The 21,688-nt window shown below is 43.0% G+C and overlaps 1 protein-coding gene across 1 annotated transcript in view; it reads right to left on the bottom strand.

Annotated features, from left to right (window-relative positions):
• Positions 1-1,411: 1,411 nt before the first annotated feature.
• LOC126336365 (farnesol dehydrogenase-like) overlaps positions 1,412-21,688 on the bottom strand; it is a 79,502-nt gene continuing 59,225 nt past the window's right edge. Inside the window, exons 5-6 of the mRNA XM_049999971.1 lie at positions 15,699-15,863; positions 1,412-1,570 (exon numbers count right to left, since the gene is read on the bottom strand). Coding sequence (XP_049855928.1) covers positions 1,529-1,570; positions 15,699-15,863 — 207 coding nt within the window. The 3' untranslated portion in view covers positions 1,412-1,528. The remainder of the gene's footprint in view (positions 1,571-15,698; positions 15,864-21,688) is intronic.

Here is a 21,688-nt window from a genome sequence, read left to right on the forward strand (position 1 = left end):
TATCTGTCCACAGTTAACTGTGATTACCCAACCATATGCAGTCACGATATATATACGTGAGGTGTCTGGTGGTGAGTGAGTGGTGACGATATTCTACACCCGGTTTGCTGTCCTTCATTGGAAGCCATGCTGAGTTTGCATTTCAGCAAGATAATGTCTGCCCGCACGGTGTGAGTTTCTACTGCTTGTCATCCTGCTTTCCAAACGTTACTTGGACATCAAGGTCGCCGGATATCTCCACAGTTGGGAACATTGGGAGCAATATGGGCAGAGTCCTCCAACCAGCTCAGAATTTTGGTGGTTTAACGTGCCAGTTGGACAGAATACGGAACTATATCCATCAGGATAATATCTAAAAACTTTGTCAATCAACGCTAAGCAGAGTATCTGGTTGCATAAGGGCCAGTTGTGGATCAACGCGTTATTGACTCCTCTTGAATAAATCTTTCAATTTTTCTGAAGTTGTAATCATTTGTCTGTACATGTCCATTACATGTACTGATTTCTTCCCATTCGGAAAATTCTTTCGTTGCGTGTTTCCTTTTTTTTGTAGAATGTAGAAGCTTTTAAATTGTGGTGATATAGAAGAATGTTGAAGATTGGATGGGTAAATCCACTAACTAACGAAGAAGTACTTATCGAAATGCACAGAAAACAAATTTACGGGACATATTGACGGAAAGAAGGGATCAGTTTGGAGATATCCCGAGGGATCAAAGAATTGGCAGTTTGGTACTGGTGTGGCTTGAGAATAGTACAAAAAAGGAGACATAGGCTTCACTACCATATGTCAGTTGAAATGAATGCAGGTTGCAGTAGTCACACAGAGATGAGCACGCTCCCACGGGTTAGGCTAACGTGAAGAGTTGTAGAAAACAGCCTTTGTGCTAAATACAATAACAACAGCAAATGTATCATAAAAATATGCTGACACTAGAGCGTGTTCAATATATGTGTACGTTTAAGTAATTTGTGCATTTTATCTGCATATGCAGGAGACGTTCCATCTCAGTTAGTAGCCACGTTATGCCAAATAGGAGCTGCGAATTGTTATCCTGCCGACACTGACGTGAACGTGGCTAATCATAGGAAACTAGAACCAGCTGTTTAAAAATCTGTATTGCCGTCTTACAAATCATCCAATAATTAACGCTTTTGGAGTTGTTGGTGAACAAGCTGTCAGCCATATCATAAGCCTTACCTCAGAAAGGAAGAAAGTCCAGTACATTGTATTCGACGGATGAAATAAATTCATCGATTACCTGCGAAATTTTTCCTTGGAAGAAGACTAAATTATGTGCGTTGCATCTCACAGTATTCAAAATCCATACCATAAACGATGATCCAGAAGTGTAGTATTGTTGGATTGCTTAATTGAAAGTTTGGATGTCTACAAAAAAATGACGCACACTATTTAACAAATGGCTGTTTATTCATTAAAGCATTTCTTCTGTTACAACAGTAACACAGCATTATTATTCTTACCCTAGCACAACGTTAGCAGATGGCAGCAGGACCTTGCTTTATCTTAGAACGGAGTGCCAGTTGGTAATACAATTATATCGTGCACCTGCAATAGGAATTGAGAATGGTGTTAATAGCTTGCAAATGATTAAGAATTACACCTTTCTTTTTACACAGAATAGATTGGCCTTCTGACATGAGGTGTCGCCTCACTGCCAGTCTCATAAAATGCGACCGTAACACAGATGCTATTAGGAAACATTGCATGACAGTCATAGTTTTTTTAATTCTTCTCTCTATCAGTAAAATCCACTCAAGAAGTCATTTTTCTCTCCACGTGTTTTCTCGTAATCGGGCGTATTCACAATCCCACGCTCTTAGTAGCCATTCGTCCATAGAAAATTACTTACCTTACAGACGAATAATTATGTGAACAATGCATAGCCACAAGCAGAAATGTTGTTGCATACAGTATGGACGACAGAGAGTTTTCGAGTATTACAGTGGCTAAGTAATCGCGTACCAGGTCATAATGCTGAAACGATGGTTTCCAACATACACCACGATATTTGCTACTGTTTTTCAGTCCGATGCACCTCCATATTCACAAAGATATTACTCGAATTGCGACTAACGCCTAATAACACTCTAAGGAAGAGCGGTTCGGCTGTTTTAAGGGCAGAAGTAGAGCGAGACTGTGAAAAAATTAAATTTTTTTTGTTTTGTTATTTATTAGATTTATTTTTTAAGAATAACATTGCACAGTTTCATAATCGGATTGTGGCTAGATGTATGTTTCAAATAACATTGCACAGTTTCATAATCGAATTATGGCTAGATGTATGTTTCAAATAAGTTTGTTTTGGCGTCTGCGTATGCCACGCCACCTCTTCCTACGCTGTGATCCATAACTTCTCTGCGCTAGAAACTTTTTGTAGGTTAATTCTTCGATTCCGCAATCAAAACGAACTGCAGATTAGTTTAGAAGGCTGTGAGGAAGATTATCTTTGCTTGTCATTTTGCTTACAACGTGGTTTTTAGAATATGATAAGCTACTGGGATGTGTTAACAGACTGAGTGACAAGGAAATTCACACTTTACAAATACATTGCGGAAAAGCTATCAGGAAAAACTTACACAGTGTGGAAAACGATTCAGCAATAGTCTTTAATAAACTTTCCATGTATGATAATGCTCAACATTCCCTTGGTGACATATCGTGGTGCAAATATCTTCATGCAGAACCCATTGGAAACACATATACCGACAAACATGGTTTGCCACTTGCTGTTTTAGATGCTATAAAATCAACTGTCAGGTAGCTGGCCAATCCTATACTGCTGAAAAAATTGTACATGGGCAAACACGGAATACAAATAAGAGCTACGATCATCTTATGAGGCTGGGTTGTCCAAAAACATTATTTGTGCCCTCCATTGTTGCGAAGTTAGCTGCATGTGACACCTGTCTAATGTTCAACAGTGTAAATGTAGGTAGGACTGCCGCAGAGACTAGGGCTCCATCCAGGTGCATTCACGCTGAAGATACTCAGACGCATCGATGGAGCGCGACTGGACAAAGCTCAGGCAGCAGAAAAAAATGTAAAAGTTGGGTAGGCAAAGGAGAGAGGGGAAGAGATTACTCCAGGAAGACGAGAATGAGAATAAAGATTATCGATACGGACAGCATTAGTCACTAGAGGTATAGCAATACTGTCAAAAATTGAAATAAAAATATTAAATGCGAATTGCTGTAAACTGACTTTTTTAAGCTATAATGTACCTTTTCTCAGGAAGTATACAAGCTAACATCCTGAAATTTGGCGTAGTTCTTAAGAATTACTTACTGACTAATCAAGTGCAGCACTTTTTCGTTATCTTTTCTCTGAGAAAAGTTCTTCTTTAAAATTTGAGAAGAAATAGCGGTCTCGGGTAACACAAAACTCAAAAATTAATTCCAAAGCAACTATGACCTTAAACAAAAATCTGTTCCACGCGTTTCATTAGCCTCGTAAGCAGTTGTAAACAGTGAAATTCCAGTTTTATGGCTTCGTTAGTTTAGGGAAAAATGTACATTATAGAAACAATGATGATGAAATATTCAATTCCTTATAAAATGTATATCGATGTTCATAGTGAAACATAAATTGCAAAAAATATGAAACATTATGTTGTACATAAAGTCTCAAGTTTCACTATTTTAACTGCAATATTTTTGGAGATGCATACGTTCATAAACGGAAGAATACATTTAGCGCTACGTCTGTCCTTAAGGCACGAGACAATATCAAACATTGTAGGTCCCACAAAAGGCAGAGACAGAAATGAGATTTTCCACAATGGCACTATTTGCAGATGCAGACACGTGTAGGAATTCCGTTATGCTGTAACACATTAAGTTTTTCCTCTTTCCCTAGTTTTCTGTGTGGCGGTGATACTATCTTCTGGGAACGATGGAACAGATCGATATGCACGGAGAGCATTGTGGAAGCTGAAGAAGCCTCTAAAACCCTCTGAACCAAAAGAATGTGATATGCGAGAGTGGGCTGTCTTCAGTCCCTAAGACCACCTCGAAATATTTAAGCGCAGTGGACAAGAACTTAATCACCCCCAGGCAGGGGGACCAACATTTGATCATGGTTTTAACGGAGATGACTAACATCTGAACACTATTTTAAGGGGCGTTCAAGGGATATTTAGTCGCAATAAACACCAGCTGCACCAAATTTTCTTCGAACCGGCGACAATCGATACCTAAACATTTAAAAACTGTCACACTTCACTTGTATTTACTGTGTTGTGTCATACAGTATCATATTTTGGAGCGACTCCACAAACAAAGAGAACGTCTTTAGAGGACAAAACCGTGTAATAAGACTCTTGGTGTAAGTTCAAGAACAGCATGACGAAACCATCCAAAGAATTTGATATAATCACTACTCTTGCTTAGTATATTTATTCCTTAATGACGTTTGCTGTAAGTAATACGTTTCTTTTTCAAACCAATAGCTCAGCACACATTAACAGTGCTAGATATAAAAACAATCGAATTAAAAGACTCGATATAAATTATTTTTATCCCAAAAGGGGTCCAGTATTCAGAAACACATATTGTTAGATGTTGCCAGCAGCTATCAAATTCATCATTTACTAAAGCTTTCCTCCGTATCGTTAGTTTTTATTGTGATCATGCATACTTAAACAGTGCGACTGCGCATCAACTTCTTTTCAATCTGGAGAAGAGTAATGGTGTCGTCACTCGGTTTCTTGAACTATCTTGCTTTTTTACCTAACTCCCTGTTCATCTATTGATGCTGTTGTTGTTATCAAATAAACACCTGACCTGAATTCCCTGTCTTCCATTCAGTTTATAAATTTCTACTGAATTTAATCCCATTATCTCAATCAAACCAGTTTCTGCTGTTTTCCAGCAATATTCAGACCTCTGATATACCAGTATTAGGTTCGCAGAACATTACCCACACCCGTTCTTGTCTTGGTAATGCCGTGCAAAACAGTTCCCACTAAGAAATTGAGCGGGAGAATAATTTACCCACTTCCCTTTGGCAAAATATTTGCGTTCGTTTTGATTGGCGTGGCTCCCACATTAATTGCTTTTACCAATCTCCTCTGTCTGCCAATGAGAGGGTAGCCTATCAGGTCTAATGAAAGGCACGAATGCAGTGTGGTGCAAGCAGAGGAGGTAGTGTGGCGAAGGTGAGTCGGAAAAAGAGGCCAACGGTCTACTGAAGGAAAGAGGGTAATGAGTGCTCAAGTGATTTGCTAACTGCACTGCAGGAGAAAGACACATCACTGCTACACGGGAGGCAGCAAGTTCGCAAACGATACAGGTTGGTCGCAAACAGTCACACTGCGTTTCATTGCCAAAGCACTGAACTTATGTCAGCAAGTGCATGGTTTCCATGCTATAGACCATTTAGTCAATTGTACATTGTTACAGAGACTCCGGTCTAATACGCGCTCTTCCATGCTGTCAGAGCTGAAGTAATCTGTATGTCGTGGTCTTGTGGTAGCGCTTTCGCTTCCCGCGCACGCGTCCCGAGTTCGATTCCCAGCGGTGTCAGGGATTTTCTCTGCCTCGAGATTGACTGGCTGCTGTGTGCCTTTCATCATCATTGACTCGCAAGTCGCCGAAGTGGCGTCAACTAAACAGGATTTGCAATACGGCGGCCGACCTAACCCGGGGCATGGGGCCTCCCGGCCAACAATGCCATAGGATCATTTCATTTATACAGTTGCAGTATATGTTGAAAGTCGTTTCCATATTCCACAATGCAGGCGTGTACGCGCCGCAGCTTGTTCTCTCTCACACGTTCACATCGGCCATGCTGCGTCCGAACGGTGTTAAAGGCACAATGAATACGCTGGTCCATTTGGAGTGGGCTCTGCATAGGCGATACTTTCAAGATGGCCCCATAACCTGTTATCACACGGGCTGAGATCCGGTGATCGAGCAGGCAATGCAACTGAACCCCCCTCGTCCGATCCACCAACCAGGGAAGACACGATTTAGATTCAGCCGGACGTTAACGGCGAAGCGGTAGGGAGCACCGTTATGTAGCAGCCACATAACCCTTCGAGTAACCAATGGCAGTTCTTCCAGCAGGGAAGGCAAAGTCGCCTACACGAAACGCCAATAGTTCCGGCCTGTTAGGTTACGTGGAAAGAGGACTAGTCCCAAAACACGGTCACCAATTATCCCGACCTACACCTGCACCGACGCAGATGATTTGCTGTCACCATACTATGGGGATTCTGCATATTATCCCACAGATGGATGTTATGAAAGTCGAAGATACTACTCTGCTTAATGGTCGCCTCATCTGTGAATAGGATGAATGACCCAGATCCCGGAATCGTGGTCGTCTGATGAAGAAACCAGTGACAAAACTGCTCTCGATGTGGAAAGTCTGTCGCTAGTAATCCCTGTAAGTGATGAGGGTAGCGTCAATTGTCTGGTGGGTCAGCTGCCTGGTATTGACACGCGGTCGGCATCCACAGTGTTAATCACATTTTCCTCCAGTTCTGGGGTCTGAGCATTTCGGGTACGTCCTTCATGATTTCCTTCTTTGTCAAACGAAGATGTCTCAGACAAACGGCGAAACACTGTTGCAAATATTGAATGCTGTCGTTGTTTTCAGACCATCCTGTCCGCCGCCCGTTGCCTTCCGGCGCTAGGGCATGACGTATAAGCAACAGTACCACCCTCTACGAGGAAACCAAACATACTGTAATTGTGGCTGCATGGTGCGGCGCGTTTTAGACCCTAATCTCTGTAACAAAGTATGATTGAATAAATGGCCTCTAGCATGGGCTACATGCACTACCGCTGGTAAGTTCATTAGACCTTTCTCGTTCCGTATCCTCTCATCGATCAGTCTCTTGAGTTTATAGACGGAGGGAAAACTCACCCTGTTCACGTAAATCATCTAACCGACACGTTGACCAGCCATCTGTGGCTGTTTTCTGATGACACTATGGTGTACGGGAAGCTGTGGTCATTGAGTGAACGGAAGAGAACGCAAGATGACTTAGACATACAGGGTGTTTCAAAAATGACCGGTATATTTGAAACGGCAATACAAACTAAACGAGCACCGATAGAAATACACTATTTGTTGCAATATGCTTGGGACAACAGTACATTTTCAGGCAGACAAACTTTCTAAATTACAGTAGTTACAATTGTCAACAACAGATGGGGCTGCGGTCTGGGAAACTCTATAGTACGATATTTTCCACATATCCACCATGCGTAGCAATAATATGGCGTAGTCTCTGAATGAAATTACCCGAAACCTTTGACAACGTGTCTGGCGGAATGGCTTCACATGCAGATGAGATGTACTGCTTCAGCTGTTCAATTGTTTCTGCATTCTGGCGGTACACCTGGTCTTTCAAGTGTCCCCACAGAAAGAAGTCACAGGGGTTCATGTCTGGCGAATAGGGAGGCCAATCCACGCCGCCTCCTGTATGTTTCGGATAGCCCAAAGCAATCACACGATCATCGAAATATTCATTCAGGAAATTAAAGACGTCGGCCGTGCGATGTGGCCGGGCACCATCTTGCATAAACCACGAGGTGTTCGCAGTGTCGTCTAAGGCAGTTTGTACCGCCACAAATTCACGAAGAATGTCCAGATAGCGTGATGCAGTAATCGTTTCGGATCTGAAAAATGGGCCAATGATTCCTTTGGAAGAAATGGCGGCCCAGACCAGTACTTTTTGAGGATGCAGGGACGATGGGACTGCAACATGGGGCTTTTCGGTTTCCCATATGCGCCAGTTCTGTTTAGTGACGAAGCTGTCCAGGTAAAAATAAGCTTCGTCAGTAAACCAAATGCTGCCCACATGCATATCGCCGTCATCAATCCTGTGCACTATATCGTTAGCGAATGTCTCTCGTGCAGCAATGGTAGTGGCGCTGAGGGGTTGCCGCGTTTGAATTTTGTATGGGTAGAGGTGTAAACTCTGGCGCATGAGACGATACGTGGACGTTGGCGTCATTTGGACCGCAGCTGCAACACAACCAACGGAAACCCGAAGCCGCTGTTGGATCACCTGCTGCACTAGCTGCGTGTTGCCCTCTGTGATGGCCGTACGTGGTCGCCCTACCTTTCCAGCACGTTCATCCGTCACGTTCCCAGTCCGTTGAAATTTTTCAAACAGATCCTTTATTGTATCGCTTTTCGGTCCTTTGGTTACGTTAAACCTCCGTTGAAAACTTCGTCTTGTTGCAATAACACTGTGTTCTAGGCGGTGGAATTCCAACACCAGAAAAATCCTCTGTTTTAAGGAATAAACCATGTTGTCCACAGCACACTTGCACGTTGTGAACAGCACACGCTTACAGCAGAAAGACGACGTACAGAATGGCGCACCCACAGACTGTGTTGTCTTCTATACCTTTCACATCACTTGCAGCGCCATCTGTTGTTGAAAACTGTAACTACTGTAATTTCGAAAGTCTGTCCGCCTGAAAATGTATTGTTGTCCCAAGCATGTTGCAATAAACGGTGTATTTCTATCGCTTCTCGTTTAGTATTTATTGCCGTTTCAAATATACCGGTCATTTTTGAAACACCCTGTAATTTCTAGGTGGTGTGATGAATAGCAGCTTGCTCTAAATTTAGAAATATGGAAATGAATGCAGATGAGTTGGGAAAACAACTTCGTGATGTTCGAAAACAACATTGGTAGCGTGCTGCTTATCATAGTCACGTCCATTATGTGTGTAGGTGTACCACAGGAAAGTTATTTGAAAATGGAATTAGCAATACGGGTAGGCGAATGGTCTTCTTCGGTTTGTTGGGGGCGGTTTAGAAAAGTGTGGGTCATCTGTAAAGGACACCACGTATAGAACACTAATGCGACCCATTCTTTTGTACTATTGGAGTATTTGGGCTTATTATTCGGTCCGATTAAAGTAAGACATCGCAGCACTTCAGAGGCGAGCCACTAGATTCGACCAGCACGTGAGTATTCCGAAGAAGCCTCGTGAACACAAATAGGAATCCCTGGAAAGAAGATGAAGTTCTTTTCGCGAAACACTATCGAGAAAATTCCGAGAACTGGCATTTGAAGCTGAATGCAGAACTATTCTACTGCTGCCAACATACATTTCGCGAAAGGACCACAAAGATAAGAGAAATTTATTTATTTCTTTGTGGCTTGTTTACCCTGACCATACAAGGGCTTTAAGGCCCTCTCATACGTCTGTCCAGGAACGACACATACCGAAGACTTCACAAAGAAGTTCACAGTAATAATAGATATAATAATATTAACAAAGATAATACTTATAACAGCAGTAGTTGACACTGTAACAATAATAAAAAAATAATAATGATAACGATAATAGTGAATGACATAAGGAATTATGTAATTCATTTTAGTACATTTGAGTCTATGATTCGAGTTATCACGAGAGAAAAGAATGCAGATCAACGAGAAGATTGAAATGACAGTGACTGTAGACGATAGAAAACTCTGCCGATAAGAGGGGAAGGGGAGGGAGCTGTTGGGTAGACGAAAGTTGCGAGACTGAAGGTGAGGATCTGAGTATGGGATAGATGGCTATAGTGATAGGAGGTGGCCCATTAGCTGGTTTTTGAAGCTTTGAAATGATTTGGTGCGTCTGATGTTGTGGTTGGCAGGAGAGCCAACACAGGGGTTACTAAAGGAGGCCGAAATGCACGCGTTTTAGCTCACGCAGGCTGGCGTGAGGTCTGGAACACGAAAGGGAATTAGAATTGACAAAATGGACGTAGATGGTGGAATACTTAACTTTAATCCATTAATGACGAACGTCGCTCTTGACGGTGCATGATTTACAATATCAATAGAAACTGATCATGGCGCCTTGCTAGGTCGTAGCAAATAACGTAGCTGAAGGCTATGCTAACTATCGTCTCGGCAAATGAGAGTGTAGAAGTCAGTGAACCATCGCTAGCGAAGTCGGCTGTACAACTGGGGCGAGTGCTAGGAAGTCTCTCTAGACCTGCCATGTGGCGGCGCTCGATATGCAATCACTGATAGTGGCGACACGCGGGTCCGACGTATACTAACGGACCGCGGCCGATTTAAAGGCTACCACCTAGCAAGTGTGGTGTCTGGCGGTGACACCACATCTGATATTTTGTGAAAGATTATTCCAGAGTCTGGTTCCTGATAAGCAGAATTATTTAGAGAATATGGCTATCTTATGAGCTCGTACAGAGAAGATTGTACTGTGTTGAGAGAGGGTGTTTCTGCTATGCTGGTCAGATAGTAGTGTAGTAGTTGATGTTAAATAAGAGGGAGAGCAGTGATAGAGAAGACGATGGAGCAAGCATAGGATATGATAGTCTTTATGCTTATTGACACGTAGCCATGATAACTGTTTGTAGGCAGGAGTGATACGGCCGAAAAAGTGAATGTCACAAATGTATTGTGCACAGGCATTCATTGTCAGCTGTAACCTGCTTGAGCTTTCGTATGGAAGTCCTTGGAGAATAGCATCACCATAGTCGAGTGTAGGGAGTACAAATGACTCTACAAGCTTATTTTTAAGCTCGAAAAGAAACACTTCTTTATGTTTTGTAGCGAGTGAAGTGCTGCTGGTACCTTACAGACTGCAACTGCGTGTTCAGTCCAGTCTAGGTAATGGTCCAGAATTATTCCCGAGTTCTTTGCACAAGAACAAAAGGTTATTTTTATGCCGTTTGTGATTAATGGTGCAAGAGATTCTCTGTATTGAGATGTAATGAGTCTTTTATGAGTGACTAATATTCCTGTGTTTTAAATGGGTTAGTTTCAAACCTAATTTCTGCGCCCAGTCTGACAAAGCAAGTAAATCAGCATTTACATGCTGGATGGCTGTGTAGAAGTTTGTTGGATTTGCACTAGCTATAGCTGGAGATCATCTGTGTAAAAATGATATCTACATTGGAAGAGAACAGTTGAGGCGTCATTAAAGTATAATGAGAATAGCAGTGGGCCTAAGACTGATCCACGAGAGACTCCTGATACTACATTCCTCCATTGTGATCCTTTTGTTCCAGTCATTACTCACTGCCAGAGCAGTGTCAGGTATGAGTGGAACCATTCTGCAGCACTTGAAGAGAAGTGTAAGTTTTCGAGTTTAGCAAGTAAAATGCCAGACTTTGCTGAAACCTAACAAGTACATAATAGGCGCCTGCTCTTATGGAGCCATATAGTTAGACGTTTTTCCCTCGCTCTATTTGCCAAGGGAACATGAAAATAAATGGCTATTACCGGTAAATGGTAGTCTCCGCCATGCACCATACGGTGGCTTGCAGAGTAAGTATGTAGATTTTTGCTCTGCTCTGCGTTCTAAAGATCCAGGCGTGTGAGAACTATGCAAATCATCGTTCACTAAAACAGAGTTACACCTGGCATTGGCCAGAACAACTTTACGTTGTGCAAGAGCAGGCTCACTTTGTTCGTGAAGGACCAACTACGGAAGCAGGTGCTTGTAAATAGTATGGCTGCTTGGTTCAGTGACCGTTTATAAATTGAAGTTGAACTAAATAAGCCCTCGGTCACAATTTCTAGTCTTCTTGATCAGGTTTCAACACTTCTAAGAGCGTCTTCATTAGAATTTTAGTATTTATAGTGGCCTATAACATAATAACATATTTATGGGAGAAGAAAACATTTTATATAAAAGTGTAAGTGCTCATTAGCAGTACAAGAGACAGTACTTACATGTCACATATGAAATAAATAACAAGCCAGAAGGGCTTTAGTAACAATTTTTTTAAAAGAATACATGAAAGCGAGGCACTTTTGTCTGCTCATACCTATAAAGCCACAGGTAGCAACAGACCACGGCGCCCGCGTTAGCAAGTGCGGGCAGGTGAACATTACACCAAGAGTGCCATCTAGTAGCCGTAAATATAAGTAGGCTACTTAACATTTAAAATATAGACAGCTGAATGCTAAAATGAACAGTGTTTAGTTCATGAACTCACAACCAATGTTTTATACGAGAACAGCAGACGTGGTAACTTCCTGCTTATATAAAAGCGTAGAAATTCAGTTTGAAATTTATTAACAGTACAAAAAGAAGCAGAAATATTAAGCGCAAAAGTTTTATTCACAATTTTAAAGTAAAATGCGTGGAAAGCGAGACACTACGGGCTGCTTGCTAATGTCAAGCTACAGGCAGCATCAACCCCCAAAACATCGGTCTCAATCTAAAATTCACAAACCTAACCACCCAAAACGGCCGATATCTAATAGTATGCATAGCGCGTACCATGATTTCTGCATGAACTCTGAAAAAATCATTCTTTTTTTAGAACAATTATTCCATCCCCAATAGTCAGGCTTTAGTCTATAAAATAAACGATTTAGAATGCAGATCAGACACCAAGTTGTTTTCATTAGACATAAAAAATCTTTATACTAACGTCCTTGTACAAGAAAAGCTTACAACTGTAGACAAAAATTTACGTCATTTCAAAAAAGATCTTTCAGATAAACAAATCACTGACCAAATGAATCTCATCACATTCGTAGTCAAATATAACTACTTTGAATTTGATGAATAATTGCCCCAGCAATCCGATGGTCTCGCTATGGAAAATCTCTTAGCTGGTATTTTTGCACTCTCTAGAAGAATAGTTTTTCAACTGTTATACAGCTACATCACTAGGCATTCTCTCCTATTTCAGTACGTTGATGATACTTTAGTCATGTATAAGGGACCTGCTGATGGCATTGAACGAATTTTCAATCTCTTCAATGAACTTCATGAGGAAATACCTTTCACCATCGAACCCGAAGACGAGGCCCGCCAATTAAACTTTCTTGACTTGACGCTTACCGTAGAAGAAAATAAAATCTCATTCAATATTTTTCGTAAAGAAACATACAGTGATCAGATCGTATCTGCGTCTTCTATGCATCCACAATCTCATAAAAACGCTTTCTTTTACTTTGCTATTCACCGAGTTACTTCTATTCCACTTTCGAAAGAAAAATTCAGTGATGAAATCAATTTATTCAAAACGATAGCAGTTAATAATGTATATGAACACGGCATAGTAGATAACATTCTTAAAAAGAAAACTGTTAAAAGAGTTACTATGCTCGGTACTTCTAATCTAACCCAAAAAATATTTTTCTATTCCATTCTTGAGGCTCATCTCCTATCAGATTCAACGCCTTCTTCGTAATAAATACAACCACAATGTTGCCTTTTCTACCCATAAAAATATGAAAAGAAACTTCATTCATAATTTAAAATCGACTGGTTCCGCTTTGGAAAGTTCTGGTGTCTGTAAGATTTTCTGCGACACCTGCTGTTCTTACTACATAGGACAAACAGGACGTGCCTTTACAGTCAGATACAAAGAGCATATTTTATGAAAAAATGGCACTAGCAGCTAAAACTCATCATTTGCCGACTACCTTCTGATTATAGGTCATGCGCCTAAAGCTATTCACGATATCAACATTTTTCACACCGAGAAAAAAGAGCATAGATTAGATATTCTTGAAGAATTAGAAACTTTTAAACATCTTTCTCGAAATGATAGCCTCATTCTCAGTGAGCAGCTGAAGTTTCGTAATAAACCTTTACTTGACATTTAATTCCGGGGTTCCTCGTGCAGTTACCGAAATGTTTTTTCCATCTATGTAAACTCTTTTTTTTTCTTTTTTTTTTCTTTATTGTATTGCAATTCCCCATCGGAGCGGGCTGGCAGCAGCATATGCGCTGCTCTTCAGCCGAAAGGCATAGAACAAACAATAGAAAACAGTGAAAAATATACAAAGGAGAGAATAATGGTGACCATAGATATAAAAAAGGTGAACATCATGGAACGCAATAGACAAAAAAAGGGGCGACTGTAAAATGGAGATAAGAAACTGTAAAAAAGTAGTGCACACAAAGCTACACACTGCGACAATTAAAAGAAGGCAAGGCACAGTAAGACCTGAGCATAAAAAGTATCGACGGATGACGGAGCACATAACAAACACTGACAGCGAACCTCAAGGCAGTACACAATTAAAGCATGCCCCTTGACGCACAGGAGAAACAGCACTAAACACAACAATGACAAGGGAACACCGACCATGATCAAAACAGAGGATCTTCCAGGTGCAAGAGGAGATGAGCGAGACCGGAGGAAGGGAGAGAGGGGAAGAGATGGGGGAGCTGAGTGGGGGGCGCGCTGTAGAGGGCCAGTTAGGGAGGGATGTGGGAAGGAAAGAGGCAAGGATCGGGTGCAGTGTCTCAGCGGGGGGAGGAGGAAAATACGCTCCGGGAGAAGGAGGGGAAAGGAAAAAAAGGGACCCTGGGGGGGGGGGGGGGAGGAACAAGGCCAGGTTATAGTTGGAAGGAAGGGTAGATGTCATGGTGAAGTTCATCATCCGGGAGGGGGAGGCGCTGGAAATTGCCCTGATGAATAGATGGAGGGTGTGGAGGTGGAGAGAGGGAGGTATACAGCGATAGAGGAGAGGCAATGGGTGGGGGGTGGAGAGGAAGGAGGAAACCAGAGGGTGAGGGAGATCAAGCCTGCGGATAATGAAAAGGATGTGGAGATGTTGGCGGAACAGGAGGAGGTGGGGGAAGGGGATCTGTTCATACAGGAGCCGTGTGGGGGAAGGAAGATGGATACGGAAGGAAAGGCACAGCGCACGGTGTTCGAGGATTTGGAGGGCCTTGTAAAAGCGGGTGGGTGCAGAGATCCAGGCAATGCTGGCATAACAGAGGATAGGACGGATAAGGGATTTGTAGGAGTGGAGGATGGTAGAAGGATGCAATTCCCATGTCCGGCCTGACAGGTGTTTCAGAAGGTGGAGGCGGGAATGGGCTTTCTGCTGGATGGTCCAGAGATGAGGGGTCCAGGTGAGGTGTCGGTCTATGTAAACTCATAATTTTTCATGTATTAAATGGTTTATTGTCTGTTTTCATGTTATAGCGTTTTCTACAGGCTGTGTCATTCTACAATGGTGTTTTCAAGCTTTAAACTGTCCTTCTAAGCTCTAGTGTAGCCAAAATGGTACTTTATCTGCCGCTGTTAAACAGAATATTGCCTTTTACATCAAGTACTGAATAATGTTCATCGTAATATTCGTCTGTCTATATCTGAATGTTAAGTAGCCAAGTTGTACTTGCGGCTACTAGATGGCACTCTCGGCGCAATGTTCACCTTCCTGCAGTTGTTAATGCGGGTGCCTCAGTCACCAGGGAGGAAACCTGAATCCTCAGACCGACCGAATAAACCCACAGTTCCTACCGCTAAAATATTTCATGCTCCACCTACTGCTCTGATACTGCTTTGATGAGCCCTGTCTCCTAAGTCGTACCTAGTGATACTACATCTAGGTAGGGTGTGGTGGTATTTTGGAGTTACCGAGTGTAGATGTGTTTGATTTTCTGGAACTTGCTGTCAGTCCAATCAATTGCTTAGCGGAGGCCAAAGCATGGTGATAAAAATACGCGAGCTAGAGCCGCTACGTACAACTCCCACATAAAGCTTTGTAGCTGGTCACATGATAATTATTAAGTAAAAAAAAAAGAAGTGCTCGATGTGAGCTATTAGGTCACTTCGCACTAGGTAGTCACCTTTAATACATCTTATTACAGAGATTGCTATGAAAACATGAAGTCTAGAATTATTTTAGAGTAAAATTATGAGTCTACACGGAATGAATCCAAAATTCCACTCTGTCGATTCTATAGTGCACGTTACACACCTGAACACGAGGATGCTGGGACAACATATAAAGAACAGCTTCTGCTACGTCTTCTGATTCCAAGGAAGGTATATTGTTCAATTTGGAGAAAAAATCGTTTCCCTTTGGAGCAACAGCCGCCACGTTTGTTATTCCCTCAGTTAGCACTAAACCTGGAGAAACTTCCTGTAAGAAAACATGTGTTGCAAAAAAAAGTAAGTACAGTCACAGAAATGAAATTTTGAAATGAAATTTTGAAAAAGACACACACACACACACACACACACAGAGAGAGAGAGAGAGAGAGAGAGAGAGAGAGAGAGAGAGAGAGAGAGATAGAGAGAGAGAGAGAGAGAGAGAGAGAGAGACAAGCCTGTGCTCATTCATGTTTATACACAGAAAGATTAACACTACAAACAAACTCATTAATACGTTGGTATTTCAAAGTAATCACAATCAACATCCTCTATGTATCGCATAAGCAATCAGTGAGGATTGTTACTACTGTGCGTGTAAAAAGGTAGTCTATGTGGCGAAACAAATGAAGCTTCCTCAAGCTGCCATCTCTTTACACACAACTGACCACTCCACCAGCCGTCCATGCCGAGGTTCTAGCGATGACATCACAGCCCATTGTACATTCATTTTAGAGCCGCTAAAGAAAACTTGTGTAGTGAATGTAACAGGGTCAATGCAAGAAGCGCACCAAGAAAGCAGGTTTCGCCAAATTTCTTCAAGGGTGTGCTTTTCGATATATTGGTGTTTTTATCGATATGTTTATGGCCGCTACGAAATGGTGTTAGAAAGCAGTAATTCATCAGCAGTGAGTATGTCGTATACAGCAAGCATTCCCCAGACCAACTTAAAAATATCACAATTCTTTAATTAATGACTTCACTGAGTATAGTATAACCTGTACATATTAACTGCCCTCCATTTTAAGTCCTCAGTATATATAGGCTGTTACAACATGATACCAATAAAATTTGAGTGGTTGTAGAGGGTGTTGTGAGGAACAAATTGAGGATAGGAACCTGTCCCTGGAAACGTCGTCCAACGAACATACAGAGTGTTGAGGTTATAGGCGTTGGCGCCTGCCACTAGGCTACCCCTTCAGCAGCAAACGTGACTTTTCACGCTTAAGGACGATAGGCGGAACGTCTCGTAATGCCACGATCGGAGTGGAGAAGATAGATTTAACTGCTGCATACACAGGTGTTGTCTTCTACGAATACAGTGCTCCGTTGCCTTACTGGTTGCGCTGGCATCCAGTTTTGTGGATGGGAGGGGGCATGGAGTTTGTGCTGTTAAAAAGAAATTTTGGGGCAATTTCTCATCTACTGCCTGCCCAACTGGTAGCGCTAGTGCAGATATGGCGCCTTAATCATGGGACACATGCGTCGGCAAAATTGGGATAGGCAGCGATACTCTGAGGTCTGATGTGGCAAAACGACATGACTTGAAAGAAGCATGAACCAGAAGCCATATCTGGATTCTGTCAGCAGTGGCAGCAGATGATGTGTGTTATTAGGCTATGCAGGACATGCCATTGGGTCCTGTTTACATCATTGAGTTATTGGCTGTGAGAGAGGGCCTGGACAGATTGCTGGAGGTTCGCTGCACAGACAGGTGATAACAGGTGGATATAGTGCTAGCCATAAGGAGTGGAAGGTGCCACAGCAACTTGAGAGAGTGCTGGGCGCGAGGGGGGGGGGGGGGTGGAACTGTGGCCAGACGATAAGCTTTGAGGTTTCATGCAAGGCCTAACAAGGCGGATCAGCTATGCTCATCTTTGTCATTAGCATAGCTGGCCAAAGGGTTGGCCACAGTCATCAGATGAGGGCACTGCAGTGGTGTGACAGTGAATTTACGCTAGGAAACAAGACGGACGCTGGAGAAACAGGCAGTGCGGTGGAGTCAAAGAGACTGGTGGAAGAAGGAGAGCAGTGGGACAGCAAAGGTTAACACATGATGTGGCCAGCTGTCATTTTGACATTTGGCTGGCGTAGAAAACGGTGTTTTCTGTGTACATTCAGAATATACAGAAGCTGGGACTCAGGGAAGGACTGCAGAAGAGAGGTTCCATTACCATGATTGTGAAGCAGTGCACCCCTTGAGTGCGCCCACAATTGTATGTGTGCTGTCATTAATAAGTGACAATGACGTGAAGTGCCAAGAGACAGTAATGTCGTGTTGCTTCTATGTTGGCAGAAAAAAATGGTTCAAATGGCTCTGAGCACTATGGGACTCAACTGCTGTGGTCATCAGTCCCCTAGAACTTAGAACTACTTAAACCTAATTAACCTAAGGACATCAAACACATCCATGCCCGAGGCAGGATTCGAACCTGCGACCATAGCAGTCGCACGGTTCCGGACTGCGCGCCTAGAACCGCGAGACCACAGCGGACGGCTATGTTGGCAGAGCTGGCTTAGACAATGGTATTTGAATTGAGGAGGTACAGCGAAGCTGTGGTGTACTCTGATTGTATTGTAATTGTAATTAAATTGGAAACGCATGAAGGGGCTGTGGGGTATCTAATTGTGGGCACGGCGGGGGATTGGAGTGACAGTGAACAAACGAGACGGACGCTGGAGAAACAGGCAGTGCGGTGGAGTCAGAGAGACTGGTGAAAGAAGGAGGGCATTGGGACTGCAGCAGTTAACACGCGATGTGGCCTGGTAGCCAACGGTGTTTCTATCAGTATTTTAAGTTTGACTGTACGTTAGCTTATTCCGTCAGTGTACGCTGTACTATTCATGGTTCAAATGGCTCTGAGCACTATGGAACTCAACTGCTGTGGTCATCAGTCCCCTAGAACTTAGAACTACTTAAATCTAACTAACCTAAGGACATCACACACATCCATGCCCAGTGTGTTTTTAAAGTTGCATTCTGTCGGTTAGAGCTGTATTTCCTATGAATAATAACTATACATGTATCTTAACTACTGCTGTATGTATTTAGTACCTCCTTTAAACTGTTATTATTTTATCACTGCAGGAAAATTGCTTTTCGTAAGTAAGATGTGAAAACCTCAGTCGCACAATGCAGTCTCATATAACAACTTTGGAATGGTCATGCAGAGGCTAGCTTTGAAAGAAGAATGGCATTCACGTCGCACGGAGCACATAGCAATGATAAATGGCACCAAAGTTCGTTCTATGTGTAGTTCATTTGCTGAGGGTTGCAAAATTCCGCAAGAGTGTTATTTTACTTGTAGTAAACTTATCTAGAATGTCTAGTGCATAAGGTGCTCTGCAGTTTGTGGAAAGTTTAAATAAGTCATATTAATCATTAATTGTTTGACATACGTTGTTTGTTGGGAGCAATTTATTTAACAGAACTAGTTTCTATAATGATAACACACGTATTTGTTCTTCTAACAAAGCTAATACAAATTAGAAGTGGTGTTATATATTCTATTATGTATAACAAAATAATTTTCGCATTTACAGCAATTACCAATGATAATACTGTATATATTAGTAAAAAACCTTACGCTGATTACATATATTTACATACAAATCCCAAAAGGCATTATTACATGGATACTACGAAATACTGTCATTGGCATACGCTAGAGTGCATTACAATACTGGAAATCACTTTACAAAGAACTGAAAAGTCACATGTGCATAAAACACTACTATGCAAACTATAAGTAACGCATTATCAGAAATACACACCTGGAAATGGAAAAAAGAACACATTGACACCGGTGTGTCAGACCCACCATACTTGCTCCGGACACTGCGAGAGGGCTGTACAAGCAATGATCACACGCACAACACAGCGGACATACCAGGAACCGCGGTGTTGGCCGTCGAATGGCGCTAGCTGCGCAGCATTTGTGCACCGCCGCCGTCAGTGTCAGGCAGTTTGCCGTGGCATACGGAGCTCCATCGCAGTCTTTAACACTGGTAGCATCCCGCGACAGCGTGGACGTGAACCGTATGTTCAGCTGACGGACTTTGAGCGAGGGCGTATAGTAGGCATGCGGGAGGCCGGGTGGACGTACCGCCGAATTGCTCAACACGTGGGGCGTGAGGTCTTCACAGTACATCGATGTTGTCGCCAGTGGTCGGCGGAAGGTGCACGTACCCGTCGACCTGGGACCGGACCGCAGCGACGCACGGATACACGCCAAGACCGTAGGATCCTACGCAGTGCCGTAGGGGACCGCACCGCCACTTCCCAGCAAATTTGGGACACTGTTGCTCCTGGGGTATCGGCGAGGACCATTCGCACCCAACCGTCTCCATGAAGCTGGGCTACGGTCCCGCACACCGTTAGGCCGTCTTCCGCTCACGCCCCAACATCGTGCAGCCCGCCTCCAGTGGTGTCGCGACAGGCGTGAATGGAGGGACGAATGGAGACGTGTCGTCTTCAGCGATGAGAGTCGCTTCTGCCTTGGTGCCAATGATGGTCGTATGCGTGTTTGGCGCTGTGCAGGTGAGCGCCACAATAAAGACTGCATACGAACCAGGCACACAGGGCCAACACCCGGCATCATGGTGTGGGGAGCGATCTCCTACACTGGCCGTACACCTCTGGTGATCGTCGAGGGGACACCGAATAGTGCACTGTACATCCAAACCGTCATCGAACCCATCGTTCTACCATTCCTAGACCGGCAAGGGAACTTGCTGTTCCAACAGGACAATGCACGTCCGCATGTATCCCGTGCCACCCAACGTGCTCTAGAAGGTGTAAGTCAACTACCCTGGCCAGCAAGTTCTCCGGATCTGTCCCCAATTGAGCAAGTTTGGGACTGGATGAAGCGTCGTCTCACGCGGTCTGCACGTCCAGCACGAACGCTGGTCCAACTGAGGGGCCAGGTGGAAATGGCATGGCAAGCCGTTCCACAGGAATACATCTAGCATCTCTACGATCGTCTCCATGGGAGAATAGCAGCCTGCATTGCTGCGAAAGGTGGATATACACTGTACTAGTGCCGACATTGTGCATGCTCTGTTGCCTGTGTCTATGTGGCTGTGGTTCTGTCAGTCTCATCATGTGATGTATCTGACCCCAGGAATGTGTCAATAAAGTTTCCCCTTCCTGGGACAATGAATTCACGGTGTTCTTATTTCAATTTCCAGGAGTGTAGAAGGTTTGTACAATGGTGATAAACTTGAGGACAATATTATGGAAATGGAAGAGGATGTAGATCAAGATGAAATACGATGAGATACGATACTGCGTGAAGAGTTTGACAGAGCACTGAAAGACCTGAGTCGAAAGAAGTCCCCCAGAGTAGACAACATTCCACTGGAACTACTGATGGCCTTGGGAGAGCCAGTCGTGACAATATTCTACCATCTAATGAGCAAGATGTATGAGACAGGCGAAATACCCTCAGACTTCAAGAAGAACATAATAATTTCCCTAAGAAAGCAGGTGTTGACAGATGTACAAATTACCGAACTATCAGTTTAAGAAGTCAGAGCTGCATAATACTAACGCGAATTCCTTACAGAAGAATGGAAAAACTAGTAGAAGCCGACCTCGGGGAAGATCAGTTTTGATTCCGTAGACATTTTGGAACACGTGAAGCAATACTGACCCTACGACTCATCTTAGAAGCTAGATTAAGGGAGGGCAAACCTACTTTTCTAGCATTTGTAGACTTAGAGAAAGCTTTTGACAATGTTGACTGGAATACTCTCTTTCAAATTCTGAAGGTGGCAGCGGTAAAATACAGGGAGCGAAAGGCTATCTACAATTTGTACAGAAACCAGAAGGCGGTTATAAGAATCGAGGGGCATGAAAGGAAAGCAGAGGTTGGGAAGGGAGTGAGACAGGTTTGTAGCCTCTCCCCGATGTTATTCAATCTGTATATTGAGCAAGCAGTACAGAAAACAAAAGAAAAGTTCAGAGTAGGTATTAAAATCCATGGAGAAGAAATAAAAACTTCGCCGATGACATTGTAATTGTGTCAGAGACAGCAAAGGACTTGGATGAGTAGTTGAGCGGAATGGATAGTGTCTTGAAAGGAGGATATAAGA

This window comes from Schistocerca gregaria, chromosome 2 (genome assembly GCF_023897955.1).
Source record: "Schistocerca gregaria isolate iqSchGreg1 chromosome 2, iqSchGreg1.2, whole genome shotgun sequence".
Lineage (NCBI taxonomy): Eukaryota > Metazoa > Arthropoda > Insecta > Orthoptera > Acrididae > Schistocerca > Schistocerca gregaria.